This window comes from Typopeltis vanoorti, chromosome 20 (assembly GCF_054136105.1).
Source record: "Typopeltis vanoorti isolate ZY-2024b chromosome 20, IOZ_Tvanoo_1.0, whole genome shotgun sequence".
Lineage (NCBI taxonomy): Eukaryota > Metazoa > Arthropoda > Arachnida > Uropygi > Thelyphonidae > Typopeltis > Typopeltis vanoorti.
The window spans coordinates 84493711-84521608 of record NC_143568.1 but is presented as its reverse complement, the minus strand read 5'-3'; the positions used below and the strand labels follow the sequence as shown (position 1 = coordinate 84521608).

At 36.2% G+C, this 27898-nt stretch overlaps 1 protein-coding gene across 2 annotated transcripts in view; it reads left to right on the top strand.

Moving 5' to 3' along the window:
* The window catches only part of Pex12 (peroxisomal biogenesis factor 12), a 103200-nt gene that overhangs the window by 26543 nt on the left and 48759 nt on the right, over window positions 1-27898 (top strand). Inside the window, exon 3 of one of the 2 annotated variants that reach the window (XM_090410471.1) lies at window positions 11270-11334. In XM_090410471.1, coding sequence (XP_090266597.1) covers window positions 11270-11334 — 65 coding nt within the window. Of the gene's footprint in view, window positions 1-6169; window positions 6385-11269; window positions 11335-27898 lie in introns of both variants that reach the window. The other variant, XM_090410469.1, reaches the window with a different exon arrangement.

Here is a 27898-nt window from a genome sequence, read left to right as displayed (position 1 = left end):
TCTGTGCACAATAATACATATGAGGCTGATCAAGGCCTTATACAGTGGCATCAGAATGTATCTATTTCTGTATGTCAGGGTTCTCTGCATCATTGCCATTATCCGATGCGACATCTTCACAACTTGTGCAATGTAGCCCCTGAATTTCTCTGTCTCTGTCCACCATCACTCCTAGATCTCTCATCTCTTCTACTTCCTTTAAAGTTTCCCCACCAAGTGTATACTTTGCATCCCATTGTTGCTTACCACATCTCAAAAACCTTACACTTCGCAACATTGAACGGATAGTTCTACTTATGCCCATTCATGCAATCTATTCAAATAATAATAGAATGTATGACATAAATGAACTAAAAAGTATGGAAACTAAAAGAAAATATGCAGTAGAGATTAAAAATAGATATGATGTTCTTGCTCACACCAGACAGAATGAATATGAAGAATTTAGAAGCATTGAAGAAATGTTAACTGGTATTAAAAACATAATACCACAAAGCTGCAGAAAAAATACTAGGAGTGCATAGAAGAAAAGACAAATAATGGATTTGTTCACATACAAACTCAGAATTGAAGAAAAAACTAAATAAATAAATAAAAAATAATACCAGATAAGAATAACTTCAGATTACAAGAGAAATATAAAGAAATACATAAAGAGATTAAGAAAAATTCAAGACACGATAAGAGGGAGTTTATAGAAAACCCACTAAATGAGACGGAAAAAATTGGAGCTAAGAGGTGATACTAAAACATATAATATTACGAGAACAATGACAAGCAAGAAAAGAAGATATATTATCAAAGACAAACAAGGAAAAAAACAATAATAGAAAGTTGGATAGAATACCTGAAAGAGATAATCGGATGCAACTTCTACTCACTTTCACTTCCACTTGTCTCCTCCAGATGCCAGTGTTATAGCATCCAAAGATAAATCTGATCTCCTGATATCACACTCTTTCTCTAACTCCTGCATAGATGATGAAGGCATATCGCCTCCTTCCATGCCAGCAACCAACCTCTCTATGCCTCCTGTGGTCTTTCAGCAAAAAGACAAATGAAGAATATTAGGCAACCTCGACACTATAAAGTCTTCTGATCCTGATGGCATCTCTCCTATTGTACTCGTGCTCCCAAGCTAATACTTTCCATTATCGCCTCTTCAATCTATACTCAGCTGGCACGTATCGCATCTCACAGAAACAAGCATACATACAACTACTGACCAATTGCCATCACCTCAATCCTGTCCAAAGTAGTGTTGAGAAAGTTATCAATCATCAATATCTTCACTACATAGGAGCTCGCCAGTTAATTAGTGACCACAAGTGTGGATTCTGCCGATTGCGATCCAGATTTTTTATCCTACATCACTCACCACTGGACATGTGCCATGGAAAGGTTTGGAGAGATGTGTGTTGTCACTCTTGACATTTCTTGGACTTTCAATCATGTTTGGCATCAAGGCCTGCATTGCAAGCTGCCTTCCTGCAGTGTACCTGACACCATCTGTAACTGGATAGCCAACTTTTTCTGGTTGTTCACTGCATGTCATATAGTAGATGGCACCCTCTCTTTGAGCTTTGTGACCAATGCAGGAATACCTCAGGGTGCCATTCTATCACCTACCTATATAGCTGAGTGTCGCTATAAACCAGGGAGTTATCAGGATATGTATGGGTACAGGGTGAGTGAGACATGACTATCTTAAGTATCATTTAATGCTACCTAAGCTAGTTCCCTCAAGGTCAGTCAGTTGGTTCTTTAGTTGTTTTGGACATACAGTTGAAGCAATTAAGGCTGAGGGCAGTTTATGTCCAAGTTACATGTGTTCTTCTTGTCAGTTTGCATGTTTTGGGGAATGAAAAAACAGAGTTTTCCTTGAAGGAAGATGATGCTGACTTAGTCATCTTCAGTTGAAAGCTACTTCCATATGATGCTGGCTTAGTCACCTTCAGTTGAAGAATCCTTATAAAGATTATTTGCATCCTAAATGGGATTCAAATCCATGTCTTTTCCTGAAGAGGACATTGTTAGTGCCAGCTGAGGCATGAAGGCTCCAGATCAGAAGGTATGAGCGCTAATATAACTAGAGCTCATACAGTTGTGACCTGAGAAATAACCAGATATGATGAGTATGCCAGGTGGTGTTTCACTGGAAGGTTTCTGTAAAGAAGGCTCCAAGTTTAGATAAGTTTTTTGACTAATTAATTGTAAATAAGTGTGTGTGTGTGTGTGTGTGTGTGTGTGTGTGTGTGTGTGTGTGTGTGTGTGTGTGAGAGAGAGAGAGAGAGAGAGAGAGTTGCAGTAGAAGTGGTGTGTTTGTAGTGTGTGGATCTGTTTAAGTTTGTGTACAAAATTGTTAAACTTAGCACACTGATACAACATGGCAGTGAAAAGCAAGTTGTTGCATAGATCTGCATGAAAGATAAATAAGGTAGATAGTATAGATTTCTCAAAGATGGTAGGTGTCATGAGTGTAGTATTTATGCATGGGGAGATGTTGTGAATGTTTATGTGGAGGGGCTGAATAAGAGAAAAGAATGAGTTCAGATAAGTAGGAAGTTGACCATGAGACTTGTTTAAATACGAGTAGGGAACATGGCATCGTAACTGACACAGCAGTTGAAGATTGTGCAAATGTTCAGAGTGTGTGCATGTGGAAATGATAGGGCAGAAAAAAGTTCAGTTGACGATAAAGCAGTGATAATTTATACAGCTTTAAAAAACAGAGTGAAATTAATGATAAGGTGGGCAATAATGACGTTGAAAAACAAAGTGCAGTTAACAGTAAGGTGATGAGTAGGACTGTCAGCGAACAAGCATGTGTGATTTGTATAAGATACTGAGAATGAATGATAGTGAATAAGGATGCGAGATTTGAAAGCTTAGTTAGCAAAAATGAAGCAAGAGATATGATGGAAGCAGAGTGAAATGAAAAGAATTGTAGATATGTATGGAAGAGTGAAGAAGACAAAAAAAATTGTCGGTATGAAAATGGTAACAAAAGACCTGACTGGCATTGTATGGTGATTTGATTATTAGAGATGTGGTAAATGAGAAGATGCACAAAGTTTGTTTTCCTGGAGATAAAATGAATAGAGTGATTGTGACACTGGATGTGAAGACTAAGCGATCAAAGGAGTTGGTAGTGGTAGTAGTGACAAATGATGACTGAGAATAAGGAGAATGTAAGATTGGATATCAGGAGGTTGTTGAGGAGGATAAAAGATAATAGTGTGATAGGAAAGGTAATCTGTTGCTCAGGTATGAAATGAGGTGGAGAGCGAGAATTATGAATGATGACTTAGTAGAAATGTGTGACAAGAAAAGAGTACAGTTTGTTAATGTGTGGAACGAGTCTGAAGGAAGAATTGAACCGCATAAGAGTGATGGACTGCTTTCAGATGGTTTTGGTATGACTCATTTGGAGAGACTGCTGTTGGAAAGAAGAGTAATGAGTGTAGAGAAAGAATCTGAGCAAGGAAGAAGTGATGTGAAAGAGCAGGAGAGTAAGGAAGGAGAAATTGACGTGGTGCTTATGAAGTGTGTAGCATGAGTGTAGAGAATGAGAGAACAAGTGTGCAAGACAAACAAGGAAATAGGGAGACAGAGGAACACAACTTAAGAAAGGTTTATGCTCCAAGAGGATGTGTGTGTATGTTGACAAAAAGGGAAGAGGTGACTTGGGATGTAGAGAAAGCAGTTGAATTTGAAGAGGAGTTCTGGGACGAGTAAGGAGAAAAAGAAATGGCCCAAGGAAAGTATGAAGTCGCATTTAATAAGTGGTCTTCTTCTTCCTTCCATGGTATTCCTGTACTTCTTTTCCTTTTTGGTTTATAAGTTAGTATTCTTTTTGGTAATCTTTCTGGTGACATTCTATTTACATGTTTGATCCATTTGTTTCTGTAATTTTCTATGTGTGAAATTGGTTGTTTTTGAAGTTCTTTTAAAATATCTGCATTTCTTTTCTTATCTAATTTAATATAGCCTGTAGTTCTTAGAAATTTAATTTCTGCTGATGTTATCCTTTGGTAATCTATTTTCCTCATTGTCCATGTTTCGTTTTCATATAATATTATAGGTTTTGCTAAAACATTGAATATTCTTAATCTAGTATTTCTTTGTACCAAATTTGACTTGAAAATATTGTTAATCATGCCTATAGCTTTGGTGAATTTACTAATTTTATGTTTTGAATCATTTTCTTCAATGTAACTTATATTACAACTGAGATAATTAAAATGATTAACTTGTTCAATTGGTTTATTGTTTAGAACTATTTTGCTTCTTATTGGTTCCCTTTAAATGCCATAACTTTTTTTTTTTTTTTTTTTTCAGAAGATATTTTCATGCTGCATTTGGTAACAATCCTTTTAAGATTGTAGAGAGCCAACTGTATTTCGTCTTCTGTGTTAGCAATTAAAATTTGATCATCTGCATATAATAATGTATTTAAACAGTAATTTGTTTCTAGTTGTATTCCTGTATTATTGATGCACTGCCATTCTTTTAGTATTTCATTTATATATATATATTAAAAAGAATTGGAGACAGGCTGCATCCCTTTCTTACTCCTCTATTTATTTTTATCCACTCTGTAGGTGTGTCTTTGGTTTTCACTGTTATGATATTATTTTCATAAATATTGCCCACTGCTTTTATTAATTGTGGAGGTAATTCTATTTTAATTAATATTTCAAAGAGTTATTTCTTTTTACTAAATCAAAGACTTTTTCATAGTCTATAAATAATATGAGTATCTAGGTTAAATTTCTCTTTGTTTTTCAATTAACTGTTTTAAAATGAAGACTGAGTCAATGCATGATCGACCCTTTCTTAATCCGTTTTGTTGTTCTTCTAAATGTTTTTCAATATAGATGTTTATTTTCTTTTTCAAGAGTGCTGTGTATATTTTATATCCAGAATCCAGAACTTATTCCTCTGTAGTTTGAGCAATTTGATTTTACCACCTTTTTTATAAATAGGTAAAATAATTAATTTTTTTGAGTGATCTGGAGCTGTTCCTGTTTGTAAAATTATGTTTAGCAAATTTAATAATCTCTGATGTAGTTCTATGCTAGCATATTGAAATAATTCTAAAGTTATTCCATCATTACCAGGCACTTTCTTATTTTTAATTTTCTTTAGTTTCCAAGTAAGGAAGGAGAAACTGAAGTGGGTAGCATGAATGTAGAAAATGAGATAAAAATGACATGGAAGTTAAAAGTGATATTGAAAAAGACACTGATGTGTAAGTACAGATACCTCTTGGTATAATTTGACACACATGGGCTACTGTGCACAATCTAGTCTCCAGAATTCTGAAAGAGTGTGTGCAGAGCCATATAACATGATTATTGGGATGGAATATTGAGTCTGAGTACATATCAAGGGAGTGCAAGCATTTCATGGGTGGGGATTGCCATAAAACAAAGTATAAGTGAAAAGGAATTTATATGACGGAAGTTAGTGAAATCTCGCTGCATGGTAGAAGAAGAGAAAGTGGTAAGAATGAATGAATGAGTTGCTGGTAAGTTGTGATTAGTCATCTGTTAGCAAATTTAAGGGAAGGTATAGTAGGTGACGTGTGCACTGAATGGACTCCTATTGATGACACCTTGAAAGTTTTCATATGTTATAGTATTTTAATACATTTTTTCATCATTTAGGAGATTTTCTTTGTTAGGTATTGCTGTAAAATGCACTTGAGCATCTATAAATATATCTTGTCCCCCTATATGCATAAAAATTTCCCTCTAGATAGATAAATTTTAATGAAATTTGCAATCCTTACTAAAATGTGTTTTATCATCTCTCAATTTTGGTTTAAAGCAGACTATTTACAGTCATAAAAATAATCAAAACTGAATTATACAAAACAGAATTACAAAAAAAAAAAAAAAATGAACCAAGTTATTGTACATCTTGGTAAAAACTAGTTCTTGATTCAACTGTTGTAGTGCAAGGATAACATTACCATTCAGTTGTAAATAACCAGGATGTGAGAAACCTTTGTAAGAGCTTTTCAACTGAACATGAGTCAACAAGTCCCATAAGGAGGTAGCAGATTTTTTCTTTCTAGAAACTAGTTTCATCCGTTATTTTGTATTATATGTTTTCCAAATGATGAACACCGATATTACTGAATCATACATTTCTCTTTTAGGAGCATCATTTTCAGAGCACTTTTATGGATTAAAGCGCATTCCAGTAGATGTTAATGAGCTGAACAGTATCAAAGTTGGTAGTTTTTTACCAGGAAAACTTATTTTCAGATCACTTGTTATTCTCATTGGAGTTCCATACATTAGGTTACGTATGGAAAATTTCCTTACAGACCTTAAAGAAAAAGAAGCTGATGGTTCCCTTGAACTAATGGAGGTATGAAAATACAAAATTTCCTTAACTCGGTGTTAGTAAAGTGGGGGTGTCACAGACCGCAAAGATTTTAAATTGACTATAACTTTTTAACAACTCGTGGCAGTGAGTCATGCCTCAGTATAGCTTCCCCTCCCGTAACCTGCTACTTGATGCCATAGGCAACAGGCTGTTGTGTGCAAGCAAGTTTAGTGTGCAGAGGTGTAAAGTGTGCTTGGATCCACCCACCAAACCCCACCTTACCAAAAGTGTGACTATATTTACTTCTGAAACATAAGTTGTTTTCATGTATATTCTACTAAAATATTATCATTACTGCTGTGTCTTCTATATTTTTAAACAACTATAAGCAAATAAGTTTTCATAAATATTTAGCGGGTATTTTGAGAATAATATCTTTTTTTTACCAGATGAGTTACGAGCAGGAAGAAGAGAGGTTACGTCAACTTATAGATGACGCTTTGACAGATGAGGAGCCATTTAGTAGAGATGATGATAGTGAAACTGATTTAGAATTAGTCAGTAACCATGAGTCTGATATAGAACAAGACTGTGAGGGAGAATGTTAAACAATACATAATCTAATATTGATTAAAAAGATATGGATTTCTATGATACACTACATTATTTGGGTGGGTCTGTGGGATCCCACCTTACCACTTTTGTTATATTTTCCCACCTCACCAGCACCGGGTTAATACTCATGTCAATTTGTATTTTTTATTAAGTTAATTTTGTAACATAAATTAACAAATAATTTAAGTGTTTCTGTGAGCTTTTTGATTAATAAGAACAAAAAAAGTGTATACTTCATTAGTATAATACATAGAATTCCAAAGGCATTTTTTGTTATAATTTAGTACCAGATAACTTTAACATTTATGAATTTTTTCCTATTAGAAATTCTGATTAATACATAGATGCTCACTGTAACAAACATGTTCATTATGATAAGATACTGAAAAGTCTTAGCTATGGTCCCATAGATATGCTAAAAAGAAATTCGCTATAGCAAATTATCCACTGTAACAAACTCTTGCCATTATTCCCATGAGTTTGCATGAAAGTTGATTGTATATTGCTTTTATACCAAATTATGAAAATTAAAATTTCTGAGAACTAAAAAACCTCCCTAGATACCATCAGATCTCTTTTTCTCAGCTGACATTTATCTCTAATCTCTCCTGGCACAAACTAAATCAGTTTCTGCTCAAGGCATTAGCTCTCACTTTTCAAACTACTAATCCAATACAAATCCCAAATCGATCTAACCTAGAATACCCGTTTCGTGTTTAGGGTAGTGCAAAAACACTCCCTAAAAATTCTTTTTTTTTCCCAGAAAAGGACGATTCAGCTTAAATTGATCTCTCTCTCTGTCCAAATGCTCACTCACATATGGTAATTTTTAAATTATATCTTTCTTACAGATATCCATGAGTGGCTTTTACTGAAACAAGATCTATCATTCCTCTGTTTAGCCTTATAATAACACAAGAAGAGGCTGCCTAACATTTATTTACTATCCAAATATAAATTAAAGATGCCAAGAAATTATATTCTTGGTTTAATCCTTGATCCAGGTGTAAGCAAATAAAGTTTGCACATGAAGTATCTTCATGACTGCACTGCTTGTATATAGAGGCTAATGACTTCACATCAGTTGCCTTAGTATTCCATAATGCAAACACTTCTGTTAACACTTCCATAAGGGGGTGTGCTTTGAGGCTAATGACTTCACATCAGTTGCCTTAGTATTCCATAATGCAAAGCACACCCCCTTATGGAAGTGTTAACAGAAGTGTTTGCATTATGGAATACTAAGGCAATTGATGTGAAGTCTTAGCCTCTATATATAGGTAGCCCAGTTGTGAAGATATTTCATGTACAAACTTTGCTTACACTTGCGTAGAGGATTAAACTAAGAATATAATTTCTTGGCATCTTTAATTTATAGTATAACCAAGTGAAAAAAAACTTTCAGCATACTATTCAACTGCTAATCTCTGGACCTCTTTCTTGTCACAGTGCCTATTTACTTCTATTTTAATGAACATCTGTTTTCACAAAAGTTTTCCCTAAGGACTACCAGTTGTTCAAAAGGAATATTACTGGTTAAGAGAAGAAGAATATTACTAATATTCTTCGTCTCTTAACTCTTCCTACACATCGTTAATGTCACAATGGGTTCTGTATCCCCCTGTATGTATGGTGGGATAAGTCTAAAAATATGAATAAAACTGCTCTGTTAACCTTTCTGCTGGCTGTGGTGGATGAAATAGTGAGATCAAATGCACTTCTTATCCATTTTATTCAATAGGTGTTACAGAATCGTATCCATATTTTGCTGGACGTTTATAGACATCATTTTCTTTAATATCCCATCATTGGGATATTAAAGAAAACTCACTCTTGTCCCTATTATCATCTTTCCTTGTACTATTTGAGCCTCTGTAGCTCAGTCAGAACAACACAATGCCTTTTGGTTTGAAAGACCTAGCTTTGATCCTCCTTCATATAGGGCACCAGTTTGTGGTGGAGACTTCTCAGTGATGGTACTGAGAAATCTCAGTACCATCACTGAGACGTTTAATTTTCATCTCTATTCTTTTCTGAGTGTTTTCTCTTCTTCTATCTTCCATATTACAATCAATAGGAAACCAGTGCTCTACTGTGTTTGCTGTGCCATATGATCTGTGAACATCCAGAAAGGGGCCTGGTGAGATTGCATTATTTTGGCTTCTGCTTTAACAAGACAGTCAGTCTTGGATAGTCTAGCCAAGATCAGTCAGCTAGTGGGCTCATCCCTAAGAGTCAACAGTGTTTCAGCACTTCTCTTTCTCAATTGTCTAGGGACAGTGTCTGATGCTTGCTGTGGTGCCAGTATAGCATCTGGGATTGGGACAGTCCTGAGATTCCATTTCCAAGCACAGTCATTTATTATTAGATAGTGGTATCCATGTGTGGATCTATAGTTGGTGGAGGCTCTGGCACTGAATTCCCCTCTTTTAGATATGTGTAATTCATCCTCAAATACATCAGGTCCTTAATAAGCTCCAATCCACCCTTTTTCTAAGAAGTCATATTTTCATATATGAGTAGCCTTCATATATGACACCTTTTAGCTACTCATATATGACAATGACTTCTTCATTACTTCAACCTTGGTATCACCTCTGGGTCTGGCTCCAATGATGAGACCTCAATAAAGGTCAAGCTGGTCTGGGTAGTGACTCTTTCCATAATGCATAGCATTATACATCTCCGTAAGGAGATTTGCTTTGCATTATGTGATACTACAGCAAGTGATGTACAGTCATTAGCTTCTATATACAAGTTGTCCAGTCTTGAAAATTTTTCAGGTGCAAACTTTGTTTGCTTACACTTGGATAAAGGATTAAACCAAGAATATAATTTCTTGGCATCTTTAATTTATATGATAAATATGTTGTCAGTTGAATGAACCTTCGAGTGTGCTGACTCCATAGAGGGTGTAATAATAAAGATCTCCATTTAGCTTTTGTTAATCATCCCCCCCCTCCCAAAAAAAAAAATAAGTGTGATATAAACAATTGAGGATTAAGAATATTTTGAATGTCTTGAATAATTGTTTTGAAAAATGAAATGAAATAACCATTCAGTTATTTCATTTCATAGAAACCTGAAATGTGGAAACAGTTGGACTAGATGATATCTACCTAAGTGTTTAAATATGTGGAGTTGTGAAACTTTTGCAATCATAATACTGCAGAATTCAGAAATTTCTTGATTAGAAAGTTGCATTCCTAGAAGATTAACTAATATAGGTTTATAAAAAAAAAGGGAAATAAAACTGAAAATGAGAAGTTTCTTACATATGGCTCCAAGAAAATTCTATGCAAGAATGTTCAAAAAAAAGGCTGGCACTCACAAGCATTTTAATTTTTTCATTTTCTCTCCACCCCTTTTGTTCTTAAAAAGTAGACTATTTATGTTAAATAGAAATTACAAAGGCTGAGTTTTCATTTTTAGGAATAATATTTGATTAATCAGGAAATATAATTAAAATCTCCTTTTAGTTTTATTGATCATTCAACAAAGCTATAAGTTACCAAGAATGCTAAAAAAAAACTTCATTTCAGAGACTACGAAAAATAATATACCAGTATGAAAGAATGTTGTTGTTGGTGGAAAACTAGAAAAATTTATTGTGTTGGACTATTATATCTGATAGAGCCTCCATAGCTCAGTCTGTATAGACGAAGCCCTTTGGTTGGAATGACCTGGGTTTGATTCTCGTCCGTGATGTGAGGAATCTATATCTGGTCTCTTTTGACTAAAAGTGAGTTAGCTGGTCTCATATGTAGAGGGTTTTTCCACCCTGAAACTCAGGTTTTTTCCCTTTCAGAACAGGCATACCGGGCTTGTGAACACACACACGAATCTACAGTCATAAAATATACTTAAATCCCTCATTAGGAAGGATTAAAGTATATTTGGGGAGGATAGGAAGAACCCCACATGAAATAAATTATATCTGGTACACACTCCCCAGGGGTATAATATATACAATAGAAAATAATGTCTTTGCTTTATTTCTGTTGTTTCTCAGTCAGCTTGCTTGTTTTGAGAGATCTTTATATATATATATATTTCCCCCCCCCCCCCAACCTTTACAGTCATTCCCTTCTTGTTTTGGTTTTGCTACCTGTTTTATTATTTTTCTATTTCATCATTTTTGATCATTTTAGATTATTTTCTATTGCTGCTCTTTTTTGATATTAGACCTAGGTTATTTATTTTTTTTTTTCTTCATATGATTATTTCATTTATCAGTTTCCATCCACAGAATCTTGGATCACTTTACTTACATTATGTTAGTTATATGTCCTTCATTCTTGTTTTGTGTCAGCTCAGCCTTCTGCTGCATTGGAAGCATCTTCTCTGAAAGTGAACTCCATGACATCTTGTGAACCAGTAAGTACTAGTTATTTACGTTATTTAGTTTATTATAGTTGATTAATTTATCAGTTGGCTCATGCTTCGTTGTCTGATTGAAGAGCTAGTTATGAACAAAGTGAGTGGCTTGAGTATAGAGAATGAGAAAACAGGTGTGCAAGATAGACAGGGAAAAGGGGAGGCTCAGGGTGGACAGGAGGAACACAGCACGAGAAAGGTGGTTGCTCCAAGATGATGTGTAGACAAGAAAGGAAGGGGATAACCTGGGATCAAGAGGAAACAGTTGGATTTGAAGAGTTCTAAGATGAATAAGGAGAAAGGGAAATGGCTTGAGTTGAGAATGGAGAAATCACATCGAATGAGTTGTATCAGTGGAACTAGCCATAGATCCAGGAATGAGCAGCTGTGTTTGTATACAAATGCTAGAAGTCTAAGAAACAAGGCAAATGAAATCGTTGCATTAATTGAGTCTGTTCATCCAAAAATTGTTGGAATAAGTAAGACATGGTTGGATGAGGACAACATCCTGACAGGAATAGAGATGGAAGGGTACGATGTGTTTTATGAGGATATAAAGGGTAAAAAGAGAGGGTGGAGTGCTATTGATGATAGAGAAAGAGTTATGTTCATACAAACTAGAGATGCAGGAGGGAAATAGTGCCAATGGTTTGAGGCGGTATGGTGTGAGATAGAGGTGAATAGAATGAAATACTTGGTTGGATGTTGTTATAGACATAGTAATGTGGATGGTAGTGACTATGAAATGTGTAATCAAATGAGCCAAGCAAATAAGAAAAGGGTGAAAATTATGGACAATTTTAATTATGGCAATATAGACTGGGATGATGAAATAGCAACTGGAAGTAAAGAAAATGAGTTTCTTGAGTTTTTGATTGACAACTCCCTCTGTCACATACTGTCTGAGGTAGTTGTCAATCAAAAACTCAAGAAACTCATTTTCTTCACTTCCAGTTGCTATTTCATCATCCCAGGATTGAAGGGTCTTGGATTTGATCATCTTATCAGAGGATGTTATTATAAATGAAGTATCCAATCACCCTCAATTGGTGAAAGTGACCATGAAGTGATTCCCTGGGTGGTTGCAGCAGTGTGAGGACCTCTGTGAGAAAAGGTTATATGTGGATCTGCAAGGTTGGTGATTATGAAGAGATCAGTGCAGCTTTGGGGATATTCAAGAGCTAACTAGTAGAAGCAATGTCTAAATGTATTGCAAGGGTCAGAAGGTTAAATAAGGTGGGTGTGAAATGGATGAATAAAGAGATTAAGCATGCGATATAGAGAAAAAGGGCATTATGGAGACAGCATAAGAGAAGTGGTAATAACCAATTCCATGAGGATTACAAAGACCAAGCAAGGCAGGTGACTTTGGTTGGTAAGGGTAGCAAAAGTGAGGTATGAGCTGCAGTTGGCTAATGAAGCCAAAAAGAGTCCTAGGGAGTTCTTTCAATATGTAGCTAGCAAAAAAAAAAAAAAAATGAATGATTATGGAAGGATGACATTGATTGGAGAAAATGGTATAAGGACAACTTTTGCAGAAGATATAGCGGAGATACTTAATGAGCAGTTCATAAGGGTCTTTTATTCTTGTGAATGTGACTTCATGTAGAGATTGATGATAGGGAAGAAAGGCTTGACTGTAAGTGAGCAAGAGCTGTATGGGGGAATTGAGCAAACTTGATGTTAATAAGGCTGTGGGGACTTGATAATATATCACCATGTATTCTGTAAGAATGTGCCAGGGAGTTGATATGTGCCTTGACATCTTTTTTTTAAAAATATGAGTCTTGCACTGGGTCAAGTTTCAAAGGAGTGGAAGGAGGGCAAGATTGTGCTGCTTCATAAGGGAGGTGATAGAACTCAAGCATTCAATTATAGGCCTATCTGTGTGTCAGGTGTTGTGTTTAAGTTGTTGGAGAAGCTTGTAAGAACTAGGATCCAGAACTGGGTTGACAACAATGGTATTATCTTTGATGGAAGCATGGATTTGCTAAAGGAAGATCATTCATTTTCGATATTATGGATTCTACAACCGTGTTAGAATAACTCTTTTTATTATCCCGACGTTTCGATCTTCATATCAAGATCATCATCTGGAGCATACATAAATATACAAGACAAGCTGCGTTACATTTCAAACTGAAAGCTAGAGAAACAATGATTTCATCACGTGCTACTCACTGGCATAACCTCTAGTGGGGAAAAAAAAAACATCAAGCTAGATTTAATTTATGATTACATGAATAAACCTTCTTCCTTACAGATAATTTTCTTTCCAGTAACAGTGATGTCCTATTTCTATTATTACAATTGTTATTTTTGATTTAAAAAATTATTCATAAATTACAACATGAATAAACATTCTTTCTTACAGATTATTTCTTTAACAGTGATGTCCTATTTTTTAGTGTTAATGTTGTTATTTTAGATTTAGGATCCTGGATTTTCTACAGTCCTATTTATAGTTGTTCTTAGAGAGGAAGGATTCATGGGACAAATATATGCCTTCCATATGTATGGGATTTTTAGACCATCATTATTGTTTCGATTGGGGTGGTTGATAATGATCTCACATGCTTCCTTAAATTTGCATTCATACCATGTTTTGGTGTGATGTAGACAACTTGTGCTTTTCCAGTCAATTCTATGTAAGGTGTTCAGGGCATGATCAGAAATGCCCATTCACTCAATTTATTAAAGTCTTCTTGTAAGGCCACAACATCTTCTCTACTCAAATTTCTGATCATTCCCTTGAACACCTTACATATGATCTGGTTTAAAATATGATCTGGTCAAACTGGATGCCAGAGATATGAAAGTTCTGAGAAAAATTAGGTGAATAATCTAATTATATTAGCGATGGACTCATTAAAAATAAAGATTATTAGGAAGGAACTTGATATTGATAGATAATGAATAACAGTGTAGATAGTATGCACCCTTGTCTCCAACTTGATTTTATATCAAACCATCACTCTGTATCTCTTTCAATTGAAACTGCTGACTTAAAATTCAAATATAGACTGTTTTGCTTGATACAATATAATTGTAGCTTTTTTGAATGGCTTTGCTTTCCACCCTTTGTCACATTGCCTTTTCCAGATCTACCAAACTTAAATACAGAGCCTTGTTATATTTCCATGAAATCACCAGTATTTGTCTTAAAGTGAAAATTTTATACTGACAAACTCTATTTGGCCCAAACTTAGCACTAATTCTTCTCCCACACTCCAATATGGTTTTCTATTCCCTTTCACAATTTTTCTTAATCTCTGAAGTATACTTGAATAAATCATATCTGGAACACTCAGATAGCCCTTTGTAATTCTTATATCCAGTTTTAATTCCTTTTATATAGATGGATATTATGAGAGCTCTACATTCATCCAGAATTCAAACCTTCTGAATTATGAGGAGAGAGGGAATGGTAAGAGGTTTAATGTATGGTGACTCAATGATCCATGGTGTTCAAGATAGGATGCATGAGGAGTGTTTTCCAGGAGGAACAATAGAAAGGGTGGCTATGGCAATTAAGAGAGGTGAAAGGGTAGATGAGATAATTGTGATAGTAGGAACAAATGACTTGAGCGGTAATGTAAGTCGGGCAGCAAGAGATATGTGATTTTTGCTTGAGGCTGTACGGAAGAAGACAGAGAGAGGAAAAATAGTGTGCGTGTTGCCTAGGTATGATAATGATGAGCTGAGCAGAAGAGCGGTGATATTGAATGGCATAATAGCGAGAATGTATGACAAGAGATGACTGGTATATGTACGGGGTCGGCAACCTTTTGAGTCGGAAGAGTCAAAAATTACAATTTACAAAATTTCAAAGTTTTTAAAGAGCCACAAAATTTTAAAAAGTTTTTAAAGAGCCACAAGATCTTATTGTCTTCAAGGCATTTTTGCACAGCATTCGCTATATCTTCCCCTCTAGTTTGTTAGATACTACAAATATTAGATACTTAGTTTACGAGTAAAGGTGTTATGCCCAGCTATGCCGAAATCAATGAAAATTGCCAAACATATAAACTTCCGAGAGCTTCCGACGGACTGACTACAGTGACGATGCGTGTCACGGGGGAGGGGTGTGGTGAAAAGCGAGTACAAGTGGCTGAGAGATAGAATCGGTGCCTAATCCTCGTTAATCGATTCAGAACGATTTTTAAATTTTTTTTTTTTGATAAAATAAATAATATTTGCGTATGGAACTAAAGAGCCGCAGCTTCACATCCAAAGAGCCGCATGTGGCTCGCGAGCCGCAGGTTGCCGACCCCTGGTATATGTGGATGCTTGTGTTTCAGGAAAGTGAGGAATTGTATGTGAGAGACTGCTTACATTTGAATGAGGAAGGATGTAGGCATCTGGAGAGATTGCTGTTCTGAACGAGTCAGTGTGTCCCAGGGAGGATGATAGCAGGGGTGGCCTCTTGTGGGAATGAATACTTGGGCGAAGGGAGACAACATCAGGTAACACTGAGTCCAGTGGAGTCTAGAAGGGATAATGCTGGGTATAGAAACAATGGCATTTATATGCTTTATACCCAACATTATCCCTTCTAGACTCCACTGGGCTCAGTGTTACCTGATGTCGTCTCCCTTCCTGTTATTATATCCCCTTCTGGGATATAATAACAGGAATAGAAGTCGCTGGGTACAGCATTTTTCAGGATAGGAGAGAAAGCGTGGTGGTGAGGTATTGCTTATGATAAGTGATGACCTATGTCCTCTAAGATGGAGGCTTTGCAAGGAAGTGAGACAAATGATTTTGAGAGCATATGGTGTGAGGTAGCGGTAGTCAAGACAGGATATTTAGCGGGGTGTTGCTACAGACCCAGGAGCACAGAGGACGGGGACCAGGAGATGTTTAGACAGTTAAGTTTGGCAAGTGCAAGAAGAATGATTGTTATGGGAGATTTTAACTACAGTAGTATAAATTGGAGAGGAAGATGCATGTAGCAATAGGGGAATGGAATTTCTAGAATTCTTGAGGGACAGATGTCTTAGGCAACATGTAACAGAGGGAAGAAGAGGTTCAAGAGTTTTGGATTTGGTTGTAGCATCAGAAAAGTTGATAATAACTGAGATGACATCTCTCCCACCAGTTGGAGAGAGAGAGTGACCATATGGTTTTGACTTGGAAAATGAATAGACATGCAGGAGTATCAAAGAGTCGGGAACTTATGTGGAATTATAAAGCAGGTGATTATAATAGTCTTAGACGTCAACTTCGGGAAGTTTCACGGAAGGAGGAATTGGAAGGCCGGGATATCATTAGTGCGTGGGAAATTGTGAAAGAATATTTGTTAGCAGCAATGGTAAGTTGTATATTACGAGTAAAGAAGAGGACACAATTTGAAGTAAAGTGGATGACAAACAATATTAAACAGGAATTGCATGCAAAAAAGAGGCTATGGAAGAGATATAAGGAGACAGGTGAAGAGAAGATGCATGAAGAATATAAGACACAGGCCAGAAGAGTGACTAGTGTGGTAAGGAAAGCGAAACTGGAATATGAGCGGAGATTGGCCCTAAGATCCAAAGAAAATCCTAGGGAATATTTTAGCTATGTGGCCAGTAGGAGGAGAAATGACTGTGGAAGAATGATATTGTAGGATAAAAATGGGAATAGAGTGACTGATGCAGAGGACATAGTGGAATTGTTCAATGAACACTTTATTGGAGTATTTCATCCTGCAGGAGTCAGTTTTAATGCTAGAGGGATAGGGCTGGTTCGAGGTTTAGAGGTACAGGAGGAGAGTGTGTTTCAGATACTGAGTACTTTGGATGTCAGTAAAGCTTTGGGACTGGATGGTATTTCACCACAAGTTTTGAGAAAATGTGCTGGGTAACTGGCAGTGCCTTTAACCTGGCTTTTCATTGAAAGTCTGGCTGCAGGAAAGGTGCCCAGGGAATGGAAGGAAGGTAAGATAGTGCCATTGCATAAGGGTGGTAACAGATTTGAAGTGTCTAATTATAGACCAGTCTGTGTGTCATCAGTAGTTAAGATCTTGGAGAAAGTAGTGAGGGACCGTATACAGCATTGGGCAGATGACGGTAATGTTATCTGTGAGAATCAACATGGATTTGTGAGGAGGTGCTCTTGTTTTAGTAATATGCTAGCCTTTTATAATAAAGTTACAAGAACATTAGATGAAGGAAAGGCATATACTGCAATTTTCTTAGATTTAGCAAAGGCATTTGACAGGGTGCCACATGATAAGCTGATATTTAAGTTGCAGCACATAGGTCTGGATGTCGGAGATTGGTCAATGGATTCAGGATTGGCTGTCTGATAGGTATCAGAGAGTTGTGTATGGTGGAGCAGTTTCAAGGAGGCAGAGGGTTACAAGTGGGGTCCCACAGGGCTCAGTACCAGGACCTATATTGTTTAACTTTTATATCAGTGACATTGCTAGTGGATTGCAAGGGGATATTCAGTTGTTTGCAGATGATGCGAAGCTGGGAAGGATTATTAGTAATAGTGCAGATGTGGTAGCCCTGCAAGTGGATTTGAATAAGCTAGATAGATGGGCAAATGAATGGGGGTGTCAGTTTAATGCAGCAAAATGTAAGGTCTTGAGGTTTGAGAAACATCGATGGGATGCTGCATCCTCTGTGGGAGGAGTTATACTGGAGGAAGTAGGGGAGAGAAGAGATCTGGGGTTGATGATTGATAAAAACCTGAAATTTAGGGGACATATTGCAAAGGTGGTGAAGGTAACACAGAGGATTGCTGCAATTATGAGAAGGACACTGACCTGCAGAGATAAAAGAGTTATCATTCCATTGTATAAGTCTCTGATCAGACCACACTTAGACTATTGTTCTCAGATTTTGTCCCCAGGATTTGAAGGGGATAAATTAACTGTGGAAAGATACAAAGACAGATGACAAAGATGGTTTCAGGACTGTACAAGAATAGTTATGAGGATCGGCTGAGGGAATGTGGACTGCAGAGTTTGGTGGATAGAAGAAGGAGAGGTGATATGATTGAGACTTTTAAACTATTGAGAGGTGGTTACAGGGTTGACACTGGGGAGTTTCGCTTGGTTGAACAGCGGGAAGGAGTGATGACAAGAGGCCATCCCTGGAAGTTATGAAAGGAAACTGTGAGCAAGAGGGTGAGGAGTGGTTTCTTTGCGTGGAGGGTGGTTGAACCGTGGAATGTATTGCCTGATGGAGTAGTGAGAGCGAGAACGGTCAATGAGTTTAAGGAGTGGTATGATAGACTTTGTGTTTCTTAAGGGGGACCTCCCCTCAATGAATCTTGACAGACTTTATGTTCTTAGGAAGGACCTCCCACGATGAGTCTTTTGACTCCATGGAGGCCTGAATAATAATAATGATAATAAATGCAGTGTAGGCACTCTAAAAGTCCATATTTGAGCATTCCTGGCAAATGTCATCTACATCAGCTACTTTTACAAATTTCTGGCCTTTAATGACTATTTCTACCTCTAGTATTCACATGTATTCCTGATTGCATTGCTTTTCAGTATGTTCTACCACTCTTCTGTCATGGTTTATTTATTATTATTGTTGTTGTACAGGCACCTCCATGGAGTCTGAAGATTCATCACAGAAGATCCAAACTATTCACACAATCTATCCTACCTCTCCTTGAACCCATTAATAGATAAAGCACTAAAAATGTCATCTACATCAGCTGACTCTGGCAACCCATTTCACTCATTCACAATTCCAAGCAAAAAACTAGTCCTTATACCCATTATATTCAATATCCAGCGATGATTTCTTGTTCTGGCCTCTCTAGCCTAGTGCTAAAACATTTTCCCTGCATCAATCCTGTAAACCCTTTAAGTAACTTCAATGTTTCTATCATATCCTCTTTTTTTATCCTATCAAACAACATTTGCAATCCACACATACCCTCAATCTATCCTTATAGGGAACATTCCACAGACCACTCATCATCTTGGTCACTTGCCTCTGAATCTTTTCCACTGCTTCCTCATCCCCAAGAAACCCAGGAGACCAGAGCACAGTAATCCAGATGTGGAACAGATGAGTGCCTTATAAAGTGGAATAACAACTTCTCTATCTCTACTTCTTAGTGTGTTCTTCAGTAGCAGTGTAATCTTATGAACTACCTTAGCAACCTTAGCAATATGTCCTCTAAACTTTAACCCTCTGTTTATCACTATCCCTAAATCTCTAGCTTCATCTATTTACTGGAGCATAGTTCCATCAATGCGGTACACAGGTTGTAATCTGTTTATCCCCAAATGCATAACTTTAAATTTCTCCACATTGAACTGATGCCCATTATCTTTTGGCCATACTGATATCCTATTTAAATCGTCTTGCAAGCACTCCACATCACTTTGATTAACTATTACTCTACCTAACTTTGCATCATCAGCAAACAGCTGATTATTTCCTTTCAGGTTATTTCATATATCATTTATTTAAAAATTAAACATTAGTGGTCCCTACACTGAACCTTGCAGCACACCCCTAGTCACTTATTTACGTCTTGATTCTGGCCCGCCATATACCACTTTTTGATATCTGTCCAGCAGCCATCCTCTTATCCACATAACAAGTATCATATCCATTCCAATTTGTTCTAATTTGTGTAACATAGTTCCATGTGGTATTCTGTCAAATGCCTTTGTAAAATCCAGATTATTTTCGTTTAGCCATTTCCTTTATCCAACTCAGCTGTTCCTCTATTATAAAAAATTAGCAAATTACTAAAGCATGATAACCCTTCACAAAGACATGTTGTACTTCTACAGTATCATATTCTTATCCACCCATTCTTGAATTCTCTTTTTCACCAATTTTTCCAGTGCTGTTACCACCATGCCTGAGATACAGATTCGTCTATAATTTACTACTGCTGTCTTAGAACCTCCCTTATACAAGGGATTATTTTGCCCTCTTTACACTCCCTCTGAACTCTACCGCAGCCAAGACCTAAATTAAAGAGCCTGATCAGAATCATTGCCTGTTCCCTTGCACATTCTTGCAAAACATGAGTTGATATCCCATATAATCTCGATGTATTTACATCGAGATTCTGCAATATTCTAAGAACCTCCATTCATCCACCTCTATTCCCATATCAGTCTGTCACATATGTTGCAGCATTAAACTCACTTGGATCACGTACCCTTGCAAAGTGGTCACTCAGTAACTCAACTATTTTATTTTATCTGCTTCTGTCACCTCGTCACTATCAGTCCTCATTAAGGTTAATCTTCTATAGTCATTCTTCCTTTGACTCCACATTACTAAAGAACTCTTTGGGATTTTCTTTGGCCTGCTCAGCTAGATTCTTTTCATAATCTGATTTTGTCTTCCTTACCATACTGGTCACCCTTCTTACCTGACCCTTGTACTGTTCATGAGTTTGTTGGCCACCTTTCTCCTTATATACCCTCAACAGCATTTTCTTATTCTTCTACAGCTCATGCTTAATGATATTAATCATCAATCTAACCACTACCTGATTAACCCTCCTTACCTTAGGTACACAGTTTATCGCTTCCTCTAGATGCTCCTTAACTGTCTCCCATGCACTACTACCATCCTTCCCTTGTAGGGTTTTATGCCATGGCACAGCTTTGAGCTTCTTACTAAGATTGTTATAATCATCTGCCTTGTAATTCCACATATTCCTCTTCTTGACAGAATATTCCTCATGTTTTACAATCTGCCAAGTCAAGACCACATGGTCACTTTCCAGTAGGTGGCAATCTGGTCACCTTATTTATGGATAACTTTTCTGATCCTATGACCAGGTCCAATACTCTTGCTCCTTGCATCTTCATCACATGCTGCCTTAAATAATTATCTCTCATTAGGTATATAAATTCTATTTATATACCTTCCTGCCATGTGACTTTCTTCCTTCATCTTTATCTCCCTAGTTGAAGTCTCTCAAAATAATCACTCGACCTGCACTCATTGTCTTCCAGATCCTCAGTTGAAATCCATGGCCTATACATAGTAGGAGTGTCAAATTTGTTTGGCTTTGTGGACTGGATTGAATCATAAACTAGATCTCATGGGCTGGATAACGGCAATTATTCCTAAAAATCCTATTCATAGTATTGGTACATAATAATTTTCCAAAAAAAGTTTTTTAGATATTTTTATGTAGTCAAAAATAAATGAAATAAAAGTTTGTTTTTTTTTACCTTGATTTTTGCTGCAGCCTCCTGAAACTTGGCTTCTCTTCTTTTCTACCAGAATATTAAAGTTTGGAGAGAAGGACTTGGTGGTTGAGACTTTTATTATTGCATTTAAAAGGTCATCAGTTATTCTTGAACGATATTTTGATTTCTTTATGTGCATTCAAGAGAATAACTGCTTGCAAACATATGAACTCCCAAACAGAAAATAGTTTGAATTCAGGATATTTATATAGCAAATACTGATAAAATGTTTTTATGTCTACTTTTGAGAATTATCCTTAAGAATTAAATCACACTTCATATCTATCACTTCAATCTTTCTGCTATAATCTTTAAATTTCTTTTCATGATTAGTTTTATAATGTTGTTGCACATTGTACTCTTTATCAACAGAAATTTGTTTATTGCAAATCAAGCAGATCAGTTTACCATCCAATTCAACCAAAAAAATATAAATCCGTCCCTTTTTTTCTTGCACTTTTCTACATTCAGTATCAACTCTTCTTTGCTTTTGCATAATGGAGTTAGGTAGATATAAAATTTTTACATAAAATAATTTATAAAACTAAAATTATCTTTAGCGAAAGCAGTACACTATCACTGACTGTGTGTGTGTGTGCGCGTGCACTTTAACACAGCTTTGTGCATTTGTTCCATGGCATAAACACAGCTCTGCAGTGAAAGGTTAAGCCTTAAACAGTTTATCCTTAACCCTTAACAGTTAAGGGCTAAAGATAAACTGTTTTATAACCTCTGTAAGTATATATTAACAGAATAATTTAAAATTAAAAAAGAATAATAAAAAATGATTTTTTATTTTTTTATAAAATTGAGCCACAGGCTAGATGGAACATGATCGTGGCCAGATCTGGCCCTCGGCCACATGTTTGACACCCCCTGGCCTTTATCAACAGCCAACTGTATGTTTTGTCTGACTGGCCTTGATCTCGCACCAGACTGCTTCAAATGAACAGACATCTCCCTCTTCCCATCTATCTCCTATTCTTTTTGGCTGTAATTCCTCTGCTATCATCATCAATATCCTCCCCAATCCTATCGTTTCTGTCTTCCCTGAAAATACTAAACCCTTCACATTCTATCCTTGTAACTATGTCATCTGCTGTTAGCCAAGTCTCACTAATGCTTATAACTTTCGGCGAGGTTGTGCACTAACCAATGCCAAAAACTCCTCCCTCTTGTTCCAACTGCGGTATCCCATTAGCCCCCTCCCACCCACTTTACTTCTTGAATTGACAACCCTATTCAATATTTTTTGCTTGCGAAACTAGATTCTGCACTTGCTCATTCTCACACTCATTCACCTCATGAGTGCCTTCACACAAACTCACCTGCTTCACCTTAATTGCTTAAGCTTTCCTGAATTTGCATTCCAGTATACTCAATGAACAAAGCTCTCTTTCTAACCATCTAACATAAAAACCATTTAGTTGCAGCCCATCAGCATTATACAAATCCTTCTTTCCATCAAACACAGACCACAAATCCACAAATCCTACATCATTCCTTCTGCACAACCTACATATTTATTTGTTTGCTACCAATGCCCTACTTCTCGTTTTGTCTCTATCATAGAATGGCAGGAGACTTACAATCTATACCTTCTTGCCTCTCAGATCATTTGTGCCAACAAGAAAATTAGTTCTTTCACCTTACCTTTTTTTGCATCCGGATGGCATGTCTAATTTCATGAATTTTGTTACCCTTTCATTAATACTCCCTGATCATTGAGTCAGTACATGATACATAATTTTCTCCTTATTTTTCTCATTTCTTCGCTTGGTCTCTATTATTACTTTGGACCACCTGCTTCTTTCTTTTGTCAGTCCTGTGAAGGATAACATTCAAGCGACTTTCTTTATATCCATTTTGTTCTCACCATTGCACATTCAATATTAATCCTGACATTTTTCATTCTACCATTGATACTGTCCATTCTGCTAGCATTTGTTCCATTCTCGTCACCTAATTGACACTCACTTTTGAAATATTTTAATACACACCACCTCTCCTATTTCAATTTCTTTCCACGATCCTTTAATTTTTGCAATGAATACATCTCATACACACTGCACTGCACAAAATCCTGCAAATTTAAATCGCCCTACAACGTGATCTTTGCTGCCATTATTCTACCATGCATTGGTGCCATACTGACAATCATATTAAAAAAATAAATAAATAAATACAAGGTTTACTTTTATTTTAATTAAATACAATACTGTCTTTTTTTTTTCTTTTTTTTTCCAGCCTGTACCTTTTCCTCACTGCTGGGATAAAGGCCTCTCCCATTGTGGGAGGGTTGGGTTTACTTCTCCCATGGTGACCCACTCCATCTTGGGAGAGTATTTATTCACTTGTATGAGTGAATATATGAAAGTGGAAGACAATCACAAACAGCATGCCTAGGCGGGATTCAAACCCACAGTCTCTTGGCTAGAGAGCAAATATGCTAACCACTCAGCCAACCAGGCCAGCATTGTCATATTAATATGACATTATTTAAATGCTGTCCTTTAATTATTTGTCCTGTAAAGAATAACATTCAAGCCCACTATTTCTTTATGTCCATTTCATTCTCCTCCATCACTGCACTTTTGATGTTAATTCTGAAATTTTTCATCCTACCATCGATACTGTCATCGCTAGTATTGATTCTTCTTCTTCTTCGTTCTTAGAAGTCTGATTTGGATTTGTTAATAGTTCTTTTCTCATTTTTATAGTATTCAGCACAGGCTCAGAATGAAGCTAGAGATTTTACCTCAAGTCACATGTTATATATTGATTCCTCCCCTTGGGATTGGCTTCACATACTTATTGGAAAACCATGGCTTAGATGTTAAACAGGAATTTTGATTAGAGTGAAGATAAAAGCCTTTGTTCCAATAAAGATAATTTATTCTTTAGATCTGAAGAGCAGAAACAATAGTGTGACCATGGAAAGAAATTACTGTATTTGATGTTATAATGCCAAAGGGCACAACATTGAGAGCAGCTGAAGGAAGAACATTCTGTAGAAGATGAAATACAAGATAATGGTCTGAGTTGCTGAGAGAAGAGGTGACCTGTACAGTATATTTGGAAGGAGAACTGGTTAAAAAAAATATTGAGTAATAAGTGAGTGGGGAGGGTTATCTAGTATCTGGCTGGATACCAGACAACAGATGGATGATTTGCAAATTATTGCTTAACAGCAAATATCTCAGCATCTTTTCCAGCTTCATCATTGAAACTAGAAAAATGTAAGCCACTTGGAGTTTTGAACATTAAAGTAACTAAGATGATTTCATTGTTTGAGTAGTTAGACTGCAGAAAAATAAAGCTTTGTAGATGAAAAATCAGATAGTGATTTGCTAAATTAGAGAAGTGGTAGAGACAGGAAATGGATATTATAGAATGAGGCAAGGAAATCTTAAATCAGAGAAGTCCTAAAAGAGGGATTCAAGATTTGGAAATCTCTAGCATGTACAGTTTCTATTAATGTTTTCCTCTCTTGCTTTATCCTCTTACTCCCTTTTTATCATTAAATTATCTTTTATTTTAATCATATGTTTAAACCTTTAATTTGTATAAATTATGCAATTTGTCCATGAATAATCCCATTAATCAAACAGTACATCTTTACTGTGTTATGTTTTTTTTATTACTCCTCAATCTTATTTGTTTTATTTACATTAGTACTTTTATTGCTGTTTTTTTATTATTATTAAAAATGGAGACTAGCACAAATAAAATTATTATTATTCTCAGACCTCCATGCAGCCAGACTCATCGTGAAAATTCCCTCTGTCATACATGCAGCTCATCATATTCTGCCTTAAATATGTTCACATTCTCTGATGACACTACGCTCTCTGACAATACATTCCAATCAGTCGCCACTGTTCATGCAAAACACCTGCTTCTCACTCTATTGCTTATACCTCCTTACACAAGTAATGACCTCTTGTTCTCCCGCTATTCTATGAAAAACCTGTTTAACATTAATCAACTTTTCTCATTCTCAACTTTTCTTCACACTCAACATTCCAAAGACCAGAAAGCACCTTAGTCAATCACTTCTTTGAAATGAACTAAAACTAATTGATTTGACTAGGACTTTTCGAAATAATAAATATGATATTCAGAAATTTAAGATTTGCAGCTGTGTATTATACTTCTAAATAAGGGTAATGTGCAAGGCTGCAAGTGAGTGTATAATGCATTGTTCTGGAAAGTCAGCCTATAAGACAGAAGTAGTAGAGGGAAAAGATTGAATAAATGAGGTGAAATAATAATTACAGTAAATGAATAGCTCTGTGTGTGTGTGTGTGTGTGTGTGTGTGTAGTCAAAAAGGACAGTAGGATTTGTCAGAATGAAGGCTGTAAAGTGAAGTAAGGAAATCTTGAGCTCAAGTGAATTGAAAAATGTGAGTTCTAAGTTGGATAGGCTTTGTCAGAGGATATCAGATTTCATATAAGCACATGCTTTGCTCTTTTTGCAAAATGCAACATGTAGGATATAGCTGGAATAGTTTGAGATGGACTATAGTCATGGAGGATACCAGCTGAGGTTATGTTAGGAAAAAGAGATCAGGTTTTGATAAGTAGTAGGGTAAGTAGTGATGTAAGTCACTAACGTTTGTATTAATGCCTTGAATATTGTGAAATGAATATGGAAGTGTTTATTATTGGAAAAAGTTTTGGTATTATTTTGGGTGGGTTGAGGCATATTTTTATTATTTGTTCCAGTTTTTTTTGTTTATTTTTCATGTGTTTTTTATTTTTTTTTGTTATTTTCATGGAAGATTTTTTATGTCTGTAGTTAAAACTAGTATTTTTATGATGGCTTTCATGTGGTTGATTCAGAAAACAAAGAGAAGGGGGCATGCAGCCAGGGTGAGGGACTTGTGTACATAACTCACACACAGGGAGTGCTCAGACTCTAGTCCAAGTGTCACCTCGGACAGTGCCCCTGTATACCATTGATCCAGTTTTCTTCCAATCATGGCTTGGCAGCATAAGTGGCAGCAGAATTATTCACCAGCTGATTGGGAACCCTCTAACAGATGTGTTACCATTGGGTTTGATAACACATCTGTTAACACATCCTATGCACTATCTGGAAGCCACCCTGCAGAAAACTGTTTTATTGCTCTACTTTTAGATGCAGAAACTGGCTTCCTAATTGAAAATTGATTGATACAGTAGAGGATTGTAGAATATTGATTATGAAGACAGAGTAAGAATTTGTAGTCTGCAGATGCTAGCAAACAGGAGAAAGAGAGGTGATATTGATTGAGACTTAGAAATTTCTGAAACGGACATCACCCACATATGAAAAGAAATGGGGGACAGAAACCAGAGGCCCTACTTTGGGGTTGAAACATGGCAGAAGCAACTTCACATCTATGAAAAAGTAGGGTAGTGGTGTTTCACTGGGTGATGAAAGACATATATCACTTGGGAATGGCTTGTGAATGTCTTTAGGTAGGAAATTAATTCATCACCTGGTGTGAGATTATGACACTGCTTTTTTTGAGGCCTGAAGTGGAATGATTTGAAAAAGTTCCATGTTTAGTCTCTAGAATAAAGTTTTTCTAGATTATATAAAAAATTTTCTAGTCTATGCTTTGGATACTCACTACAGGATCTACCAGAAAAAGACACTTTATCCTACCAAAGAGTTTAAGTACAAAAGATTTTTCCTGGAATCTGCTTCAGTCCTAACAAACTACCCCAATCTAAATATCAAGTTTCATCAAGCTGCCTCTCATATTGGAAACTATCATCCACAGGCAATCAGTCCAACAGCCAAGAGTACTGTCAGTATATTATTTCTGAATGAAGAATGAAGAATTCTTCAAAATGAAGAATTTATTAACCACATGAAAAACTTTAAAAAATGTATGGAAATAGCAGCTAAATGATACGTGCCTCTTAAAATGCCATATCTTGTGCACTGTATTTGAACTTCTTATGAAAGAATGTTGTTTGAATATATTTAAGGATATTTTATTTTCTTGTGCTGTGATCCTTTTTCCTCAGATGTGACATCTTCAGTTGTTAGATGAATTGTATGATGTTAGATGTAATAGATGAGAGTAATACAGTAGTTAGAATGGATCTCCTGTAATGAAGATCATCTAACATGCAATGGGAATTACAATTATCATTGCATGTTAGATGAAATAGTATGTCATGTACCAAGTAATCTATCTGCTTATGTTCTTCTGGCTTGTTTGCCTATTTTGCAAGAAGAAAAACTCAAGCTTTTAAGTCGCCTTCGTATTTGACTGCCTTATTCACCTTCATTTGAAAAGCTCTGATAAAGGTTCATGTCCTAGATGGGATTTGAACCCAGGTATTTCCAACCAAAGGGCATCATTGAAACTGACTGAG